Consider the following 18473-nt stretch of genomic DNA (forward strand, 5'->3'; position numbering starts at 1 on the left):
GTGACTGTGGGCAAGTCACTTCACTTCTCTGTGCCTCAGTTACCTCATCTGTAAAATGGGGATTAAGACTGTGAGCCTCATGTGGGCCAACCTAATTACCCTGTATACCCCAGCGCTTAGAACAGTGCTCTGCAGATAGTAAGCGCTTAATAAATACCAACATTATTATTATTATTATTATTCACCCCCATTTGACGGATGAGGGAACTGAGACCCAGAGCAGTGAAGCGACTTGCCCACAGTCACCCAGCTGCCAAGTGGCAGAGTCGGGATTCGAAGCCATGACCTCTGACTCCCCAGCCCGGGCTCTTGCCACCGAGCCACGCTGCTTCTCACGGAGAGGGCACAGGCCGGGCACCACCGTCCCGGGCGCCCAGAGGGGAGAAGCCCCTGGGGGACCCCGGCCCGGGCTCCTGGAGGGGGCTCATTAGCCGGGCTCTAACTCCGGGCCTCCGTGACGTCAGAGGGGCGGCCCAGCCAATGAGGGCGGCGCGGGCCTGAATATTAAGAGAAAGTTAGAGCCAAGCGGAGCCACCTCTGGATTGTCGGGGACATTTAAACTGGGTGGCAGGTCCTGGCTGGAACCGGCCGGCCTGCTGACTCGGGAAGAGCCTCTCCCGGGCCTCCTGCCTTGGGCCCTCTACCAGGTAACAGCCTCCTCTCCCTCCTCCTCCTTCTCCTCCCTGTCCTCCTCCTCCTCCTCCTCCTCCGCTCGGGGTCTGGGCTCGTGTTCAAGGGAAGTGGGAGAGCGGGACGGGACGGATGGGAGGGCCTCCAGGTTGGGATGAACGTGCTTCCCTCGGAGGAACCCGCCACCTCGGGGTTGGGCCGAGGCCGCCAGTCGGGGCCCCTGGGTCCCAGGGAAAAGTTGGAAGCGCTGGCAGGGTGGCGTGTGAAGCCCTGCTGGAAGGGGTGAGGGGGGTTGAACCCCCTGGAGGGGATGGGGGTCTAGCTGATGATGAATCCCCCTGGAGGGGGGCGGGTGGGAGGGTGGGACTAAACTCCTTGGAGGGGGCGGGAGTCTGGCTGATAAACCGGACTGGAGGGGCCGGGGGTCGGGCCGAACCCCCTGGAGGGGGCTGGAGTCTGGCTGGTGAACCCTCCTGGAGGGGCCTGGAGGTGGGCTGAACCCCCTGGAGGGGCCGGGAGTTAGGCTGAACCCCCTGGAGGGGGCGGGAATCTGGCTGGTGAACCCTCCTGGAGGGGCCGGGGGTCGGGCTGAACCTTCTGGAGGGGTCTGGGGTCTGGTTGATGAACCCCCAGCTGCCCTCCGTGGTCTAGGTTTGGGGGTTGCTCTCTCGGGACGCGGGGGAGGTTTGGCCCGGGTGACCTCCGGCCCGGCCAGCCCCAGGCCGGCTCAGAGAGGGGGGCCCCCTTCCCAATCCACCCAATCCCCCTTGCCCCAGCAACAGGTGGGGAGAGCAGCAGCAGCGGGCCAGGACCTGCCCACCTTGCCGGGACAGGGGCAGGGAGCAGGGGGCAGGGGGCAGAAGAGGGGGCGAAACCGGGAAGAGACAGGTTCCCGCGGCCGGGAAGGGCCGGGGTCCGCCTTGCAGGAGGGGTGTTGGCTGGGTCGGTCCTCGGGGCTGAAAAAATGCGGCTCCGCATAGCTGGGGAGCGGACTAAATCCCCACGCCGTGTGATTTGAGCCTTCCCGAGGAAGACCTAATAATTAGCGATTTGCACTGAGGTAGAACGGGGGCTTCGAGTTACGGCCGGCGCGGCCGGGACCGGACCCGGGAGGTGGGAGCCGGGAGAAGGACTTTCTGACCCTTAGCTCGGTTGGCGGGAGCGGGGTCGGGAAGGGACGGACAAGTCCGGGAAACCCAGGAATCCCGGAGATTCCCCGCGGGCTCCCGCGCTTCCAAGAGGAAGGGAGCAGAGGCCGAGGAGGAGGCGGCCGAGCTCCTCGGGAAGACCCCTCCATTCCTCGTTCCTTTCCCTGAAAACGGAAAAAAAAAAAGAGAGAGAAAGCCAGAAAACGGGCGGCCCTGGAGAGCCGCTTACCTGGCCCCCGGGCCGGCTCCCGCAGGCGCTTCATCCCGTCCCAGGGACCCGGACCTTCTCCTCCGGCAATAAATCAAACCTCATCCATCACGGGGCCTCCTCCCTCATTAGAGATGTTTATTGGAGATTGTGCTTATTCGGCTGTCACGGCGAGAAAAAGCTGGGACGTAATTACCCCTGACCGGAGAGAAGGCCAGCTCCCTGGCTTCGCAGCGGATCCCGGCCCGGAACCGCAAACCCTGCTGCCCAACGTTTCGCCGCGTGGGTTAGCGCGGCCGGCTTTTCGGTTTGGAGTTTGCGCTGGTTTTTGTTTGTTTGTTTTTTGTTAGTTTAAGAGAGAAAAAGGGCCCAGAAACCCCGAGGGCTTTAGAGGCGGAGCGGAAGGACTGAGCAGGCCGCGCCGATCCAGCGCAAACTTAACTCAGGGTCCCAGATCCGACCCCCCCTCGGAAGCGGTCCCTTTAAATAATCATAATGATGATGATGATGATGATGATGATGATGGTGATGATGATGATGACGACGACGATGATGACTTAACCGATTCATCCTTGGGGCGACTGAACAATGAACGTCGACAACTCTGACGGTGGCCTCTCCTTTCTTTATTTTCCATTTTCCTCCTGCAGTAAACTCGCCCTTCAGCCCCCCACCCCAAAATCCCCAGCCGGCTCCCCCTCTCCTTGGGTTCTGAAACCGAAGAGCCCCTAACTGGGCCAAAGACAAGGTGCGAGAGACCTCCCTCCTTTGAGATACCTGGCTGCCTCCTTCTCCCTGACTCTCGTCTTTTTCCAGTTCCCAGAATGGCCGGGGTCTGGACCCCCGCTCCCAAACCGGGCTGGGCAGAAGGGAAAAGCGCGGGATGGGGCCTAACTGAGAGGGGAGGGGGCTTCCCAATCAGATAAGTGACAGGGCGCCACCAGGGTCAGGGGTCGCTGGCCGCCTCGGTTTCCCAGTTCCTTCCTCTACCCGGGATGAACTGGCCGGTGAACTCGTCCAGGGCCTGGAGCGCTCAGTTTTAGAGACGACTGGGAAAGTCCCCAGGTGTGCTTCGATGCTCTGCTCTCTGCTCACCCCTGGGAAGCCCGTGGTTTCGCCGCGTGACTGAGTCCCTTCCTCGCCCCCTCCACCCCCACCGCCACCTCGGCCCCCCCCCCAAAGCCCCCCGCCCAGGGGTCCCCTCCCACGAGAAAGCAGGCCCGCCCCGCACCTCGGATTTTCTGCAAGATCCGAAAGAGGACTGGTTGGTTGGGAGTGGCCGCGGGGATTCTCCAGAGTCGGCCTCGGGGGAAGGGAATAAAAGGAGATTTTTTTCCCCCCCACTGGACTCCAAACTTTCCGTCCCCGGCCCGGGCAGAGGATCCGCTCAGCGTGCCGGGGAGGCGGTCCCCTCCCCGCAAATAATAATAATAATAACAATAATGGCATGCGGCCCCCGGGGTTTGGAGGAGGAGGAGGTTCGCCGCCCGGGGCAGGGAGGGAAGGGGGATCCCCCTGAGGCTGGAGGTGTCGCCAGATCCGAGATCTGGGCCGGCAAGACCGAAAGGCAGGTCATGTGCAAGAAGGTGGCCGATTCGTACCAAGACGGACAGCCTGGTGGGGACCCGAGAGACGACTTCTCCCAAGTGCTTAGCACGGCGCTCTGCGATGGGTCGGCCCTCGCGAAATATCCGCGTTTGATGGATTGATGGATTGCCCTGTCGGGGGCAGGGGCGGCTACTCCTGCTTTGTCTTTTCGATAGTTGTTGGATACGTTTCGAGCCTCCCCTCCCAGGCGGAGCCGAGGCACCTGGGCGCAGTGTCCGCGCACCCCTCTGACCTTCCAGGCTTCGACCCCTGGGCTGCCCTGGGGGTGGGCGGGGGGCAATGGGCGCCTTCCTCCTGCAGGAGCTGGGCCCGAGGGGGTCCTGGGCGCTGGTCCACATGCAGCAGGGAGCTTCTCCTTCCGAGTCTCCGTCCTCCGAGGCAGCTTCCAAGAAAAGGGGAAAAAAAAAAAATCAGCATGAACATTCAGTCGACAGCTCCCTCCCCCTCCCCCCAGGAGAGGCAAACGGAGAAACGGGGCGGGGGAGAGTTGGTGGGATTTCCCCCTCCGGTTAGAGCCCCCCCCCCAAATTCCGATCGCCCCAATCTCCTCCCTCCCCCTCTCCCAAAGTGCCACGAAAAGAGGAGGGAGGATAAGAGGGGAAGGAAGTTGGAAGATGAGGCCGCTAGGCTTTCTGGCCGGGCTGGGGGTGGGAGTGGGGGTGGGGAGGGGGTGTAAAAGAGGACCCCGGTCCCTCGGACGCGGGGAGGTGGGGGGAGCGGGGAGAAGCCGGGAGAAGCCCAGGGGCCCTGGGGTCGGTGGAAACAGCAGTTAAAATGGCGTCGGAGAGTTGTGCCTCAACTTTGCAGAAAGAGTCCTTCCCATCCCATCCCCCCTCCAAACCCCCCTCTTGTCCCCAGCCCGGCCCCTACACTTGGGAGCAGGTAGGTGGCCGGCGAAGGGGGTGGGCAGGTGGTCCGACCTCGGGGAGAGGCCGAGAGGGGGCAGCAGGGCAAGTGAGCCAGGAAGGACCGGCGAGGCTCCTGCAAGAGGGGGCTGTCTCTCTTTCCGATTGTCTCCGTCCCCGTTTAATCTCACTTTTCTCTGCCTCCGTTCCGTCTCCCTCTCTCTTGCACACATGCTCGCACGCTCCGGCCACACTTTCCTCTCCCCCCATTTCTATTTTTTGTTTGTTTTTTGACCCAGACACCCACTCCAGGCGCGCCTCTCCCTCCCTTTCCCCTTCAACTCCCTTTCTTCCCTTTGAGGCTCCGCTCCCCCAAATCCGGATAAGTAAAAGGGAGCAGTAACCGACTTCTTTTGTGGCTTTTTCTCTCCCTGTCCTGTCTTCCTCCTCTCTCGGGATACCCCCCCCCCCATGACGTCAGGCTTATTGACGTCTCCCTCCTCTTATGATTTTTGTTTGTTTTCTTAAAACTTTTTTTTGGGGGGGGGGGTGAAGAGTGAGGCGGAGGTGGTGGGCGGGAGTGGGAGAGGGTATACAAAGACCTCAGTGCCCTGGGGGAAAATAGCAACAAGATTACCACTGCCTCTCTCCGTGTCTAGAAAGGTGCTAATCCAGGGGATGGCAAATTGCGAGGTTGTAAAAATGATCTTCGCCTGAAGATCCGACTAACTTGTTGGGGGTTTCCTGGGGTTTTCTGCTTTTTTTTTTCCGTTTTAGCGCTAGAAGAGAATCCACTCGCCTTCAGTGGTCGTTCGGTGAAAGTGGGGAGATAAAATAAACCTCAGAGCGACGGAAAGATAGAGGGAGGAAGGAAGAGAGAGAGAAGTAAGGGCAGGGCGACCCTCTCCTCCTCCCTTCTCCTCACCGAACCAATTCCCAGGCTCTTCAACTCCCTGCATCCGCCGAAATTCGCGATTCTACAAAACCCCGGTGAGGCTTGGCCTCTACCTCCAGGATGCGGGTGCGGGGCGCAGGCCGGGCTAGGGAGCGCATCCCCGGGCAGTGCTGGCAGCCTGGACCACCGGCCTCCCCCCCAAGCCTCTCCCCGGCCTCCGGGCCCTTCGACCTGGCCTCCTTCCCCTGCCCCGCGCCCCCCCAAAACCAGAGAAACGTGTCTCTCCCTGCTCCCGGGGGCCAGGCCTCGGTCCCTCCGTGCTGCAGGACCTGAGACGGGCCGGGCCGAGCCGAACCGGGCCGGACTGGGCATTGAGGACCCTGGCTCCTCTCTCCCAGGCCCCCCCAGACTCCGACCATCCCCGGCGGCCTCGTTTGTCTCCCCATTGTCCCGGCGGCGGCGCTGCCTGTCAGGGCGCATTCAGGGCCGGGAGACTTTATTGATGAGTTTTGACTTTTAGCACTTATCACATGTCAAGAGAAGTCAAGTGTACCCGGCGACGGCTTCATCTCCTTCTTCTCCTCCCTTCCCCCTCCTTCCCTCCTCCCTAACCCCGAGGGGCCTCAACCCACCCCACCCCGACCCTTGCCCCAACGACCCCCCACCGCCCCGCTCCCCGGCTTTCGGGGACTGAGAGGGCGTCGACCCTCCGGCCGGGCCAGGACCGGGGCCGAGGCCGACTCTCCCGCGTCACCTTAAATGCCGGCTCGGAGGGGTTGCTTTGGAGTGTACTGAGGTGTGTCCTAATCGTCCGGCATTCAACAAAATGACTTCTGGTGTGTGGTCAGAACGGAAAAGTCATTTACTTACTTTACTCCCGGGTTTAGCTGGCAGCCGCTGAAGGGGCACCGCCTCGGTGAAGCGCTCAGCGTCAAGGACCGGAGCCGCGGGTGGCCAAACACCCAGAGATACACACAAACACACACACACACGCTCGGGAGATACAAGTGCCCACCCTAACACACCCGTTGACCGAGACCTGTTTGCACACTGACACCTACACTCCCTCAGGCACAGGTGCACGCCAAACTGACACCGATATACCCAAGGGAACATTCTCTACCCACCCTAACCCACACTCAAACACACAATGACCGAAGAACACGCTCATCTACACTCTGACACGCATACTGGTACATATACAGATACAAACGTACTCGATGTCAATAAGCATTCTCACAGCTCACCGATACTCACAGAGAGTACGTATACAAATACAAACGTACCCAGTGTTAATATGCATTCTCACACCTCACTGATACTCACAGAGAGTACGTATACAAATACAAACGTACCCAGTGTTAATATGCAGTCTCACACCTCACTGATACTCACAGAGAGTACGTATACAAATACAAACGTACCCGAACAGTGTTAATACGCATTCTCACACCTCACTGATACTCACAGAGAGTACGTATACAAATAGAAACGTACTCAAGGATAATACGCATTCTCACACCTCGCTGTAACTCACGGAGACGTGCGTATACGCAGTGACCGTTCCAGCCAACACACATATATTCGTCCACAAGAACAGGGGAACGCTTTCACATACACACATATGTACACCCACACGGATGCACCAACAGTGACACACAGGTGGGCGCAGTCCCACACACCGGGCATCCTCTTCCAAACCCTCCCTGGCTCCCATTGGCGAAGCCCACCCCCTCCCGCCTCCTCTTTCTCGTTGCCCTCTCATCCCCTCTCCCCTCCTCTCGGGTGTCTGGAAAGAGAAAAAAAAAAACCCGCCGCACTTAGTCAACAAATGGCACGTGGGAGAAGTTGGTGAGGACTCTTCAGGGCTTTTCACAAGAGCCCTCAATACACAAAGTAAATGGCCTGTTTACTCGGCCCTCTCCAGCCCCGGCTCGGCCCCGCTCGGCCCGGCGGCTGCCGCCCAGAGAAGAAAAGGGCCGAGGCGGCCCAGGGTGCGGGGGAGGGGAGGGGGAAGGCCCGTCCTGGGGAAGGAGGAGGAGGGGTGGGCGGCAGGCATCGCCCACCGGCCCCAGCGCCCTCCCTCTCCCTCCGACCACTTGGGGACTTTCGCACTTGAGGGTGCTCTGCCCTGTCCTGCTCTGCCCGGCTCTGCCCTGCCCTGCCCCGACCTCCATTGTGAGCGCGCCAACTGTTGATGACAAATGGTCTGGTCCTCTCCTCTTCCCCCTCCTCCAGGTGGGCTTCGAGAGTTGCCCTGCCTCCCCCATCTTCGACCGCCCTAGGCTCGCCCTGTCCATTCCCGGGGACGTGGGAAAGGACCGGCCCCCTCTGGGGCCGGGAAACGTCCCTCCTGCGGCCCCACTGTGCGGCCTTGTCCCGGGCCGCCGTGGGGGGAAAGGAAGGGATTCGCCAGCCCGGCAGCCTCTTCCCGTCGGGTCCAAGTTTTCCAGAGGAGGAAGAGGGTGGGGGGTGGGGCTGCAGGTTCAGGGACTGGCCTACCGCTCCCTCGGAGCGCAGAGGAAGGAAGGAGAGAAGGGATGGGCTGGGCGGGGGGGGGGGGGGAGACGGAGGAAGAGGGAGGGAAAGGGAGGGAGAGAAGGAGGGAGAGAGAGAGAGCAGGAAAAGGAGAGAGGGATGGAGAGGGAGAGAGAAGGAAAAGGAGAGAGGGTTGGAGAGGGAGAGAGAAGGAAAAGGAGAGAGGGATGGAGAGGGAGAGAGAAGGAAAAGGAGAGAGGGATGGAGAGGGGGAGGAAGGGAGAGAGGAGAGGGGAAGAGAGAGGGAGGGGGAGAGATGGAGAGAGAGGGAGAGAAGGAGGTGGAGGGGAGACAGAGGGACGGAGAGGGAGGGAGAGAAGGAAAGGAGAGAGGGAGGGAAAGAGGGAAGAGAGGGAGGGAGAGAGGGAGAGTGGGGGGAGGTCGCTCCCGAGAAGAGTAAAACCCACCGGCGGAGCCGCAAACAAGTGTATTCATATTCAAACGGATGGGCCAATTGCGCCAGGCGGAGGCCGGGCGCATCCAATCGGCAGCCGCGAGGCCCAGGCGCTGCTTTGCATAAAGCAATATTTTGTGTGGGGGAGAGCCCAACATTTGCATGTTGCGGAGTGATTAGTGGATTTGAAAAGCGAACCGTGGCTCGGCCTCATTTCCCGCTCTGGTTAAGGCGCAGGAGGAAGTGTTTTCCTGGAGGATGATGACAGAGGTCAGGCTGTGCTAATGGGCCAGTGAAGAGCAGGGGCAGGCGAGGCGGAGAGCCGGCACACATGCATGAATACACTTGCACCATCACCAATCACTATAGGTGTGCTGCCCTCCTTTCCCTCTCTGCCTCCCTTTCTCTCTCTGTCTCCCTCTCTTTCACACACGCATACACACACACACACACACACGCTCGCTCTATCATCCCTCGCCAGTCAGTGACAGACCATTTTATTGTCAATCTCTGTCGCCTTCCCAGGGATCCGAGAATCTCTCACGCATCCCAGCCGGCAGCTTACGTGGAGAAAACTCTTTCGCTGGAAACTCCTTTAAAACACACCGTCACTTCAAATCAGGGAGCTCTTAGAAGAGAAAAAGAGAGAGAGGAAAAAAAAAAAACTATTGACAGGAGCTTTGACAACGAGACAGGATGCCTCGTAAAGGTGAGTCTATTCGTTTCTTCTTTCTTCTGCCTTCATTTTCATTTTAATATTTAGACAGGTCTCTCTTCTCTGGCCCCCTCCCCCCGCCCCATCCCGGACCTCTCTCTCCCTCTCCCCCGCCCCTCATCTCCCTTCGCCCCCCACCCCCCACAACTTCTGTGACTACTGAGGCAGCTTGTCCGTGGGAAGTTTCCATCCAGGAACTCAAACTTTCTGCTTTCGGTGAAAGCAGTGTCCTCTAGAAAAAGCCACCGAGGCTGATTGGGATTAGGATTAGGTTTGGGATTAGGAACCCGGGGCTCCTAAACGGAGCAGCTCGGACGACCCCAAGGAAGCGGCTCCTAGCCCCGCGCTTCTGTGGCCCGCTCTGGACCGGTCGGGGGGAGATGGGGGTCACCTGGGAGACGGCTCCGGTCCAGGCGCCCCACCCCCCGGGGAGAGAACCCCCAAACGGCCCGACCCCAGTTCAGGTCTCCGTGGTTTCCCCGCCCGCCTGGACCTCCCCAGGCCCGAGGGGCGAGCGGGCGAGCGGGCGGGCGAGCGAGAGCCGGAGCCGAGGCCCGAGCCGAGGGAGATCCTGGGCGGCCCATAACGCGGCCGCTGGCTTTGTGCATCGCCGAGGAGAAGCCCCGGGAAAGGCATAAAGGGGACCCTCCGCCCCCTCCCCCTTTCCCGAAGCAGCCCTGGCTGGGGAGGAGCTCCGGGGGAGGAGGAGGAGGGAGGACAGGAGCCGAGGAGGAAGGCGAGGGAGCCTGCGGGGCCGCTGGGGACAGGGACAGGTCCGGATGGACGATGGTCGGTCCTTGTCCTCCCCCGAGCCTCTCCGGCCCCCTCCCTCAGCCCCGCATCCCGCCCCCTCCGGGGCCCAGAATCACTTGGTCGCCCCCTTGGTCGCCCACCCTCTCCCCGGACCCTAGCACAAGTTTCCGGCCGCCGGAGCCCCTGGAGATTTTGAGAGCCAAACTAAATCCGAGAGAGAAGGAAAAAGGCCCCGGGCTTTTTCTTGCTAGGCCTCTCCCAGGCACCTGAACTCCATCGATTCCCCCCCTCATCCAGGGCCGGTCCTGTCCGGTCCAGCTCCTCGGGGACACGGCCGAGCGCTTCCCCGAGGCCCTTCGGAGGAAAGGGCCTCGGCAAAGTTAGAAAGTTGCGGCCTCTGGGCTGTGCGGAACGTGCGGTGGCTCCCGAGCACCGCCCAACCCCGCTTTGAGGCCCACAGAATCGGGGTGGGGGGTGGGGGTGGGACCGGGGGGCTCGGGCCAGGGGGCGGGGAGGGCTCGCCCCATGCCAACTCTCTCACTTTGGAGCCGGGAAGAACCACTCCAAAGTCGTAGAAAGTTTAAAAACAAAGTCAACCCTGTTGCGTTCTCTCATTTTTTATTTTAAATCTGCCCCCCATCCACCTCCAATTTTTGCGCGGAAATATTTCTGGGCGAGGGAAAACAAAGCAAAACAAAACAAAACAAAAAAAGGGGAAATCTAAAGGGGGAGCGAAGGGCTTGACTGCCAGTTGTTGCCTTTGACGTTAATTCTTTTTCTTTTTAATGGTCGGTGACCTTTGCGAATGTCCGAAGGCAAAATAGAGCGGTTTGGTTTTTATTTCTTCATCTTTGTCTTGTTTGTCCCGGAAAGGTAAAACTTCGTCATCTTAATAGCTAATTACGTTTCGGTAGGGGGCGGAAATACATCTCTTCCCCGCTCGGAGGGATGAGTTTAAATCAAGATTTTGAGATTCTAAGAGCAATTTTCCAACTAGGCCTGGCCTGGGGAGAGAGAAGGGACGGGAGACAGAGGCGGCGGCGATGGCGTTGAGACTTTTTCAAGGGGCCTGGGACCTGTAGTCGGATGCCTGGGTCTCTCTGTCTTCCCTTGGGCAGATTTGCAGAAGTGGGGAAGATGTTCGAGAGATCGGGAGGAGGAAACAGGCAGGATAAAAGTGCTGATTCCTGTGTGCCGTCCGGGGTTTTACGGGACCTAGCGGCTTCTGGAGGGGGGCTGCTCTTTCTCCCCCTCCCCTCATCCCTTCCCTCCCCGCGATCCCCCGCTTTGGGTGGTGATTACTTCTGTTAAATTAAATGCTGATGATCATTTAGGGCATGGACTAAAAGAGAGAAAATGGCAGGAAGGGAGGAACGAAGGGAGGAAAGAGCCAGAGATCTTCGCCTCCCAGCTCCCTAGTTCTTTCGAAAAGTGCCCGATTGCTTCCACTGAGTCTTACGGAGATATTAATAAACAAGCTACGACATCGGCCCGCGCGCTCCTCTGTGCGTGTGTGTGTTTGTGTGTTGTGTGCTGTGTGTTGCAGATGGGGGTGGGGAGTGATTTTTGCCCGGGAGTGTGCAGAGTATGCTACGGCCAGGAGTTGGAAGAAGTTTGATCTCAGCTTTGGAGGATTGTCTTTTCTAAACTCCCCTCATCTCTCCCCGCCACCTCACTTCCCTCCCCCACTTCTATGTGCCGGGAGAGGAAAAAAAAAAAGATTTGAGCAAATTCTTCCGGGAGGAAGGGGGTTTCGTGTCTGTCCGGTGTGTGTCCGTGCAGACGTGTTCAGTGTATTAAAGGGATAATGGATGGACGCGGTGTCGAAGCAGAAGGAGTCGGGGAGGCGTCTCCATTGAAGCACCGGGCCGAGAGGCTCTGGAGCTAATCAGGTACTTCTCCGGAGCAGTAAATATTTACCAGGCCCGGTCTGCATGCGGCGAGAAAGTGCTTGCTGGATGCTTATTTTTATGGATTTAAGAGGCCGAAGAGCTACTCAATAAATGAGACCCCAGATCCCTCTAAATAGAAAACGGACCTCTTTGAATTCTCCGCATTTAGGAAGCAAGTAGAAAATTAATATTCATTACCGCCGCAAAAGCAGGAGAATAAGCATTTTAGTGTGAGTTGTTTTTTTTTTTTAAGGAGAAAATGAAAGCTGCTACGATTTCATTATTTTACCTCCTCTCTTTTTAGCAAACCTCCTGAATGAGCTCTTTATTGTAATGGTCTCTTTCCAATTGAGCGTCCCACGGAGCTGTTGTATCTTTTTACAGCCCTTAACAACTCACACCAGTAACACAATTACCTCCAGATATTTATAACGAGAAATTACTTTTCTATTTTCTCGCAAGAATCTTTGATTTTTTTTTAAAGGAAAGACAGAGGTCGGGGGTGGGCGGGGAGCGGGGGGAGAGGGGCTGTCGGACACAACCGCTGGGTCGCGGCTCCACTAATAGGGAGAGAAGGTTCTTTCTGTTCTCTTTGTGAGTTGGAGGGTTGTTGGTACGTTTAGTTGGAAGCTGTGTCGCTGGTTAGGGGGACTGGGTTTTGGCTCTTTGGGTTTGGGTAGAGCAGGAGAATAGGAGTCATTGTTCGCCGTCTGTAGGCTTTGTTGACCAGCTCTCACCCCCTCCGGTTGTTACTTTTTAAAGCACTGAGGCGAGGTAGACAGCGTGTGTCACAGTACAGTGAAGAAGGGGAAGATCTAAAGACCAAAAAAGAAGTTAATCACAATAAGTGGAGTTTGGGGGAAAAAGTTGGGAACGCCACTTAAAAAGTCCCAGAAGGGTGGGGGAGGGGGGAGGGGAGGGGCGGAGGGGAGAGGGGAGAGGGATCGACGAGGAGGGGGTGTCCTGTGCCAGGGCAGGCCGGCGGGGGTGGCGAGCCCCAGGGGCAGGAGGAACTGCTGGCACCCCCCACTCTCCACCCACACCCCTTCACCTCCTCGACACCCCCGAACAACGTTCCCCGGCCACCCCCTTCAGCAGGCAAACAGGTATCGCCCACCTCCTCCTTGTCGCCCTCCTCCCCCTCTTCTTCCTTCTCCTCGACTTCCTCCTCCTTATCCTTCTCTTCTTCTTTCTCAACCTCTTTCTTTCCCTCCTCTTCCTCCTCCTCTTCCTTTTCCTCCTCTTCCTTTTTTTCTCCTCCTCCTCCTCCTCTTCCTCCACGCCGCTTTCTCCAAATTCCTGGTGTTTTCTCCTTGTGCACTCTCCAAAGTGTTACCGTCTCCAACTCTTCTGCAAAGTCAGGCAAGAAGAACAGAGGACGCGGCGGCGGCCTTGGGTCTCTGGCGGTGGAGGGGAGAGGACTAAGGAGATTCAGGAGAAAGAGATGAAGGCTGGATTTGGAGTTTAGCTGTTGTTTGACCTGTGTGAAGAGTGAACCCAGGCCCTGCTTTCTCTCTCTTTCTCTCTTTCTCTCTCTCTGTCTCTCTGTCTCGCTCTCCCTCTCTCTCTGTCTCTCTCCCCCTCTCTCTCTCTCCCTCCCTCCCCTCTCTCTCCCTCTCTCACTTAGGAGGTGGGGCTCCGGGACCCGGCAGCAATGTCACTCCGGAGCTCCATTCTGATATACTTTTTTCCCCGCTTTGTCCTAGAGGGAAGACGCTAACTAGCGACGCGCAGATGTGTGAGTCCTTAAATTGTAGGAGAGGACAGCCAACCCAGATATCAGGCAAGTTTGCGGGGGGGGGGGGGGGGGGGGGCGAAGGGAGCGGGGTAATTTTGTTTCGAAAAGAAATCAAAACAAAAAATAACTCAAGAAACCGTAACTTAGGAGAGCCTCGCATCTGCCAGCGGGCGTTTAAAGGAAATGTAATATGGAACGGAAAAATCTAAGTCCACAGCCCCACCGATTACGGGGCTAAACACGTGGAGGGACAGGGAAAGGAAGAGGAGCGAGAAGATGGGTTGACTTCATTTGGAGCTGGGAAAAGTAAATCTTTGTATTTACCAGCCGGAACGCACTCCTCGCTGGACCACTGAATCGTTATAACGCGTGCATATTTTTCAACGCAAAGCAGAGAGAGCATTCTATTTCTCGCACATAACTCTTGCCCGCCTGAGCGCCATCTCCCCCTCCCAAACCCCCCGCCTCTGATTAACGCTTGTTTTATTGCTAATAGAGCCCTATAACCGAGCCACGTGGGATCCCGCTGCTTTGAGACATCATGCAGAACAGTAAGTGATTCTTGTCTTTTCCTTCCGTGGCCCGGGGGACTGGTTGTGGGCAGGGAGATGATCCAAGTCTTGGCCTGGGGTCAGGGCCCTAGGGGCGCCGGGCTCTTTCTGCGAGTGGTCTCTAAGGTGGAAGAAGACTCAAGGGTTTGCCTCGGGTTTGCAGAGAGCCGAAACTAGTTCGCTCTAGTCCAATACCAAACTTCCAACACCTCTTTCCTGTTCCCCTCCTCCGCCCCTTCCCCTTCGCGCCCCCTTTCCACCCCCAGCTTTTGGTTCCTCTGCCCGGAGGGTGACCCCTACCCTTCAGCGGCTGAGCCGTGAGGATGACGGCTAGGGGCAGAGAGAGGGGGACCCCCCCCCCCATAAACTTACACCCACCCTGGATGTGTCTCTTGCGGGGCAGCTCCTCCCCAACCTCCCAGAGTCGACTGGAGCCAGCTGGGGTCAGTGAGAGGAAAAGGGAGGCGGTGGTCCTACCCTAGGAGGAAGGGAAAGTGAAGACGGCTCTACAGTCCCACCCTAACTGGGGTAGGGGGACACCACCCCCCCCCCCCCGCTAGTGGGTAGGGTGGTGGTCTCAGCCAGCAGGAGTGCGGAGGGCAGGCCGGGGGGACCCCTCTGAGCTTGGGGGACAAAAGGGGGAACGGCGACCCTCATTTTCCCCCTATCTTGAGCGGCGGAAGGGGTCGGGGAGTGAGGGGGGAGAGCAGCCTTCTCCACAAGCCTCCGGCCCTGGGCTTTTCTCCCTCTCCATCTCCACCTTCTCCCCAGCCATCCGAATGCAGGTAGGGCCCGGGCCGCGGAGAAGCGTCCTGGGTCCTGGGAGATGGTTGGGGAACCAGGGGTGGCGGGGCCGGGCCCCGGGTGAAGGGATTTGGAATTAGCGAGGCCGAGGGCGGCTTCCAGGCCTGACAGCCTCTCCCAAGGCCTTGGCAGCGTCGTTGGCCCGCAGCCCCGGCCCCAGGCGGTCCCAGGCGGCCCCAGTCCCCGTCGGTCCCCCTGGAAGGCCCAGAGGGAAGCGAAAGGCCGGAGTCAAGAGACTCAGGTGTCCCCGGCATCGACCGGCGGCGGGGATAAAGTTGCTGGGGGAAGCCGAGCCCCCGGGGAAGGATCCCCGCTCTTCCAGACTGCCCTCGGCCTCGAGGCCCCTGGACCCCTCGGGCGACTGACCGGTCCCGGAACGTCCCTCGGCCAGGTTGCCACCATATGTCTTTCTATTAGGCGCTTCACCCTGGGACTCAGAGGCCTAATCACTGGCCCGGGGCGAGCGCGGGGCCTTCTCCGGGGACTCGGGGCGGGGCTGGGGGAGGAACGATTAAGCTTTAACCTTCTCGGAGAAATTTGGGCTGGGCTGGGTTGGGCTGCGTTGCCCCGACTTCCCAGCTTTTTCCTTCCTCTCTTCCCTCCGCGCCCGAGATGGAGGAACGGGCAGGGCCTGGAGGGTCCCCCAAATTGGGGCGCCCGCCCTTGCCCGACCCAGTGATGGGAAGACGAGAAATGGAGATTGTTTCCGGCCCGCCTCTCTCCCCGGCTCCCTTCTCCCTCCTTTTCTGTCCCATAGTAGGGGAGAGGAAATAACTTTCGGGGGACACACGACTCCGTGTGTATGTGTGTGAGGGTGTGCGTTTGGACCGCCTGTTTTGTTTTGTTCTGTTTTGCTTTGCTGTCTATTTCCCCCGTTTAGACTGTGAGCCCGTGGTCGGGCAGGGCTTGTCACTATCTGTTGCCGAATTGCACATTCCAAGCGCTTAGTACAGTGGCCTGCCCCTAGTAAGCGCTCAATAAATACGATCGAATGAATGAAGGGAGGAAAACGGGGGTTCGGTCCCGCGAAGGGCCTGTCCGTCTGGGGAGGGGAAGGGGAAAAGAGCTGGGGAAGGCAGAGGGGAGCTGCGACGCGGCATCCCCCGCCCCGCACCGCCGTGCTCGGAAAACACTAGTGCAGGGGCTGAGCCAAGGCCCACCGGACGCCGCATCGCCCTCCCCCCCCCCCCCGCCCCAAACTGGATGTCACTTCGCATCGAGTGATGCGGAGCCCGGCCGCCCCTCGGCGCTGACCGTCCCGGGCCCCGGGGCTGCGGGCCGCGCCGGGGCCGGCCCATCTCCTCTGAGTGATAGCCAAATAGGGACGGAAAGGGTCGTTCTATCATGGTACCATTTGTCGTGACGATGCAATTTCCAGGAGCGGAGCACTGTCACAAAGTGACATGTCTGCCACAAGAGCTCCGACTGATCTTTTCAATTAGCCTTCCATGCATGATCCGGAGCGACTTCCGCCCATTTCCAGAAATTAAGCTCAAACTTGACGTGCAGCTAGTTTTATTTTAAAGACAAATGTCAGAGGGGCTCATCATATTTTCCCCCCTCTTCTATATTTGGAGCTTATTTATTGCTAAGGAGCACGGGCTCCTGGAGTCAATTTATCAGCAGGCTCCGAGGAGAGGAGAAGAGAGAAGAGGAGAGGAGAGGGACGGGGCAGCGTCGACCTTCTGGGAAGGGTTTTCTGCGAAGTCGGGGCAGCAGGTTGGACATTTTAAGCAAGTTAAACGACCGGCATCTGCTCGTTGCTTTGGTGAAGCCCTGCGAGTTTTAGTGGGGAGGTGTGTGTGTGTGTGTGTGTTGGTGGGGGGGTTGTAGAGAAATGCTAGTTCGGCCCCCGCTTTTCCAACATCAGTGAGCGAAGTTGGAGGGCCTACGGGGGTGTGGGAGAGAGGTTCGAGGGGACGGGTATCCTTCTGTCGTTGTTTTCATTTTTCTTCCGGGTTTTTGGTTTTCGTGTTTTCTCCTTCGCTTTCGGGAGACTCGTAGCCCGATGGCCGTCGTAGCCCCGGTCCAGGAGAGGAGCTTCTGGGTCCTTCCAGCTGGGTTCACGTACCTTCCAGGGGGAGCGAGGAGCCGGAGGAAAAAGCCTCCCCCCTCCCCGACTGGACAGGGCTGGGATCTGATCCTTCGCCCCTGCTGCGACGCAGTAGCCGAAACCTAGGTCGGCCGCTGGTGGCCACGCGATTTGGCTGTCCAGGATTTGGAAAGGATGTCGCTCGGAGAAAGTGCGTTTCCACTTCCCTCCTCCTTCTTTCTCTCTCTTTCGACTCCGGTTTCGAAGGAGGAGGTGGGATATTATTCGATCCTGGTCGAGTCAGTTCCGTAGTTTGGAGCAGGGAACCTGGAGCAGCTGCCAGGGTCGCCTTTTCCTGATCGTTCTCCGAATTCCAATAACTTCAGTCCTCGCGGGTGGCGTGGAGGGAATTTGCGGAGTTGGGATTGGGAAGTGGAATGCTGAGAACAATTGCTCTAACAATAGATCGCGTTGGATGCGCTTTTGTGGGTTTGAAATTTGTGTGTGTGTGTGTGTGTTGGTGTGTATGTGTGACTGCGTTTGCCCGTCTCTGACCGTCGTGGACTGAAAGCCCCTCCGATTTAGCCCTCTGCTAAATAGGATTGTTTCCCCGCGAACCGAGCGAGTTGGGGCTTTGCCATTGGATGCGCATTAGCGATGCATTTTGTTGTTCTTTTTGATCGATAATTGCAACCTGATCGTTGAGGTTGTCACGAATCCGCAGGTAGCTGAGGTTGCTATTGTTCTTGTCTCTTTTTTTCCCCCCCTTTCTCTCTTTCCCTCTTGCTCTCCGTCTCGCTTCTGTCCTTCCTTCTCCTCTCTCTCTCGCTCCTTTTCTCTCTCCCTCTGTTTCTTTCATGTAGGTCACAGCGGAGTAAATCAGCTCGGCGGTGTGTTTGTCAACGGGCGGCCGCTGCCGGATTCCACTCGCCAGAAGATAGTGGAGCTTGCCCACAGCGGAGCCCGGCCGTGCGACATCTCCCGAATCCTGCAGGTGAAGCTCCAGCGGCGCCGCCCCACTCGCTTCCCCCCACTCTCCCCAAAGCGCTCTCTTCATCTCTTTCTGCAAAAGCTTTAATTGCGGACGCCCCCCCCCCACCCCACCCCATCCCATCCCACCCCTCCCCACCCCTCCCGCCTTCCCCTTTCCCTCCCCCACCCTCTCCACCTCCTCAACCTGGGTCCTGCCGCATTTCAACGACTCATCTGCTTTATCTTTTTTCCTCATCCCCCCCTTTTTTTTTACTTTTGTTTACTTTCATGTGGACGAGGCATTCATTCTCATTACAGTGAGAGGCTGTAATAAACGGAATGATACGAACCGGCATAATTTGTTTCCCCTCTTCCCCTCATATTGACTTCGGATTTCATGAGTCTTTTTGAAGCATTTGACGTTACTTGTTGTTTGGGAAAAAAAAAAAACGAGAGGCAAACGCCTTTTTTTTTTTTTAGTTCTTATTGATTTATTTATGTATTTTTTGGGTCCCACGAACATAGTGGCTCACAATTTTTAGGAAGAGAACTGCGGTATATTTTCAGCTTAATTGTCTGCACCCCTTTCCCTTCAAAGCCCCCACCCGCCCCAGCTTAAAAGGTATGGAGAAGTCGGCACAAAATTAAAATAAAAGAAAGCCCTCGCTCGCTCTAGCACAGCTTCGGGCTGCAACGGGGTCGCTTTAAAAAAAACCAGACTTTTTAATTAGGTTTTTTTTTTGCTCCAAA

General features: G+C 58.0%; 1 protein-coding gene across 4 annotated transcripts in view; it reads left to right on the top strand.

Moving 5' to 3' along the window:
• Window positions 1–572: 572 nt before the first annotated feature.
• The window catches only part of PAX6 (paired box 6), a 33921-nt gene continuing 16020 nt past the window's right edge, over window positions 573–18473 (top strand). For 2 of the 4 annotated variants that reach the window (XM_039911470.1, XM_029058951.2), the window contains exons 1-5: window positions 8452–8635; window positions 8792–8975; window positions 13333–13409; window positions 13861–13915; window positions 17615–17745. In XM_039911470.1, coding sequence (XP_039767404.1) covers window positions 13906–13915; window positions 17615–17745 — 141 coding nt within the window. In that variant the 5' untranslated portion in view covers window positions 8452–8635; window positions 8792–8975; window positions 13333–13409; window positions 13861–13905. Of the gene's footprint in view, window positions 648–8451; window positions 8976–13332; window positions 13410–13860; window positions 13916–17614; window positions 17746–18473 lie in introns of those variants that run through there. The other 2 variants (XM_039911471.1, XM_029058947.2) reach the window with 2 other exon arrangements.

This window comes from Ornithorhynchus anatinus, chromosome 3 (assembly GCF_004115215.2).
Source record: "Ornithorhynchus anatinus isolate Pmale09 chromosome 3, mOrnAna1.pri.v4, whole genome shotgun sequence".
NCBI classification, from domain to species: domain Eukaryota; kingdom Metazoa; phylum Chordata; class Mammalia; order Monotremata; family Ornithorhynchidae; genus Ornithorhynchus; species Ornithorhynchus anatinus.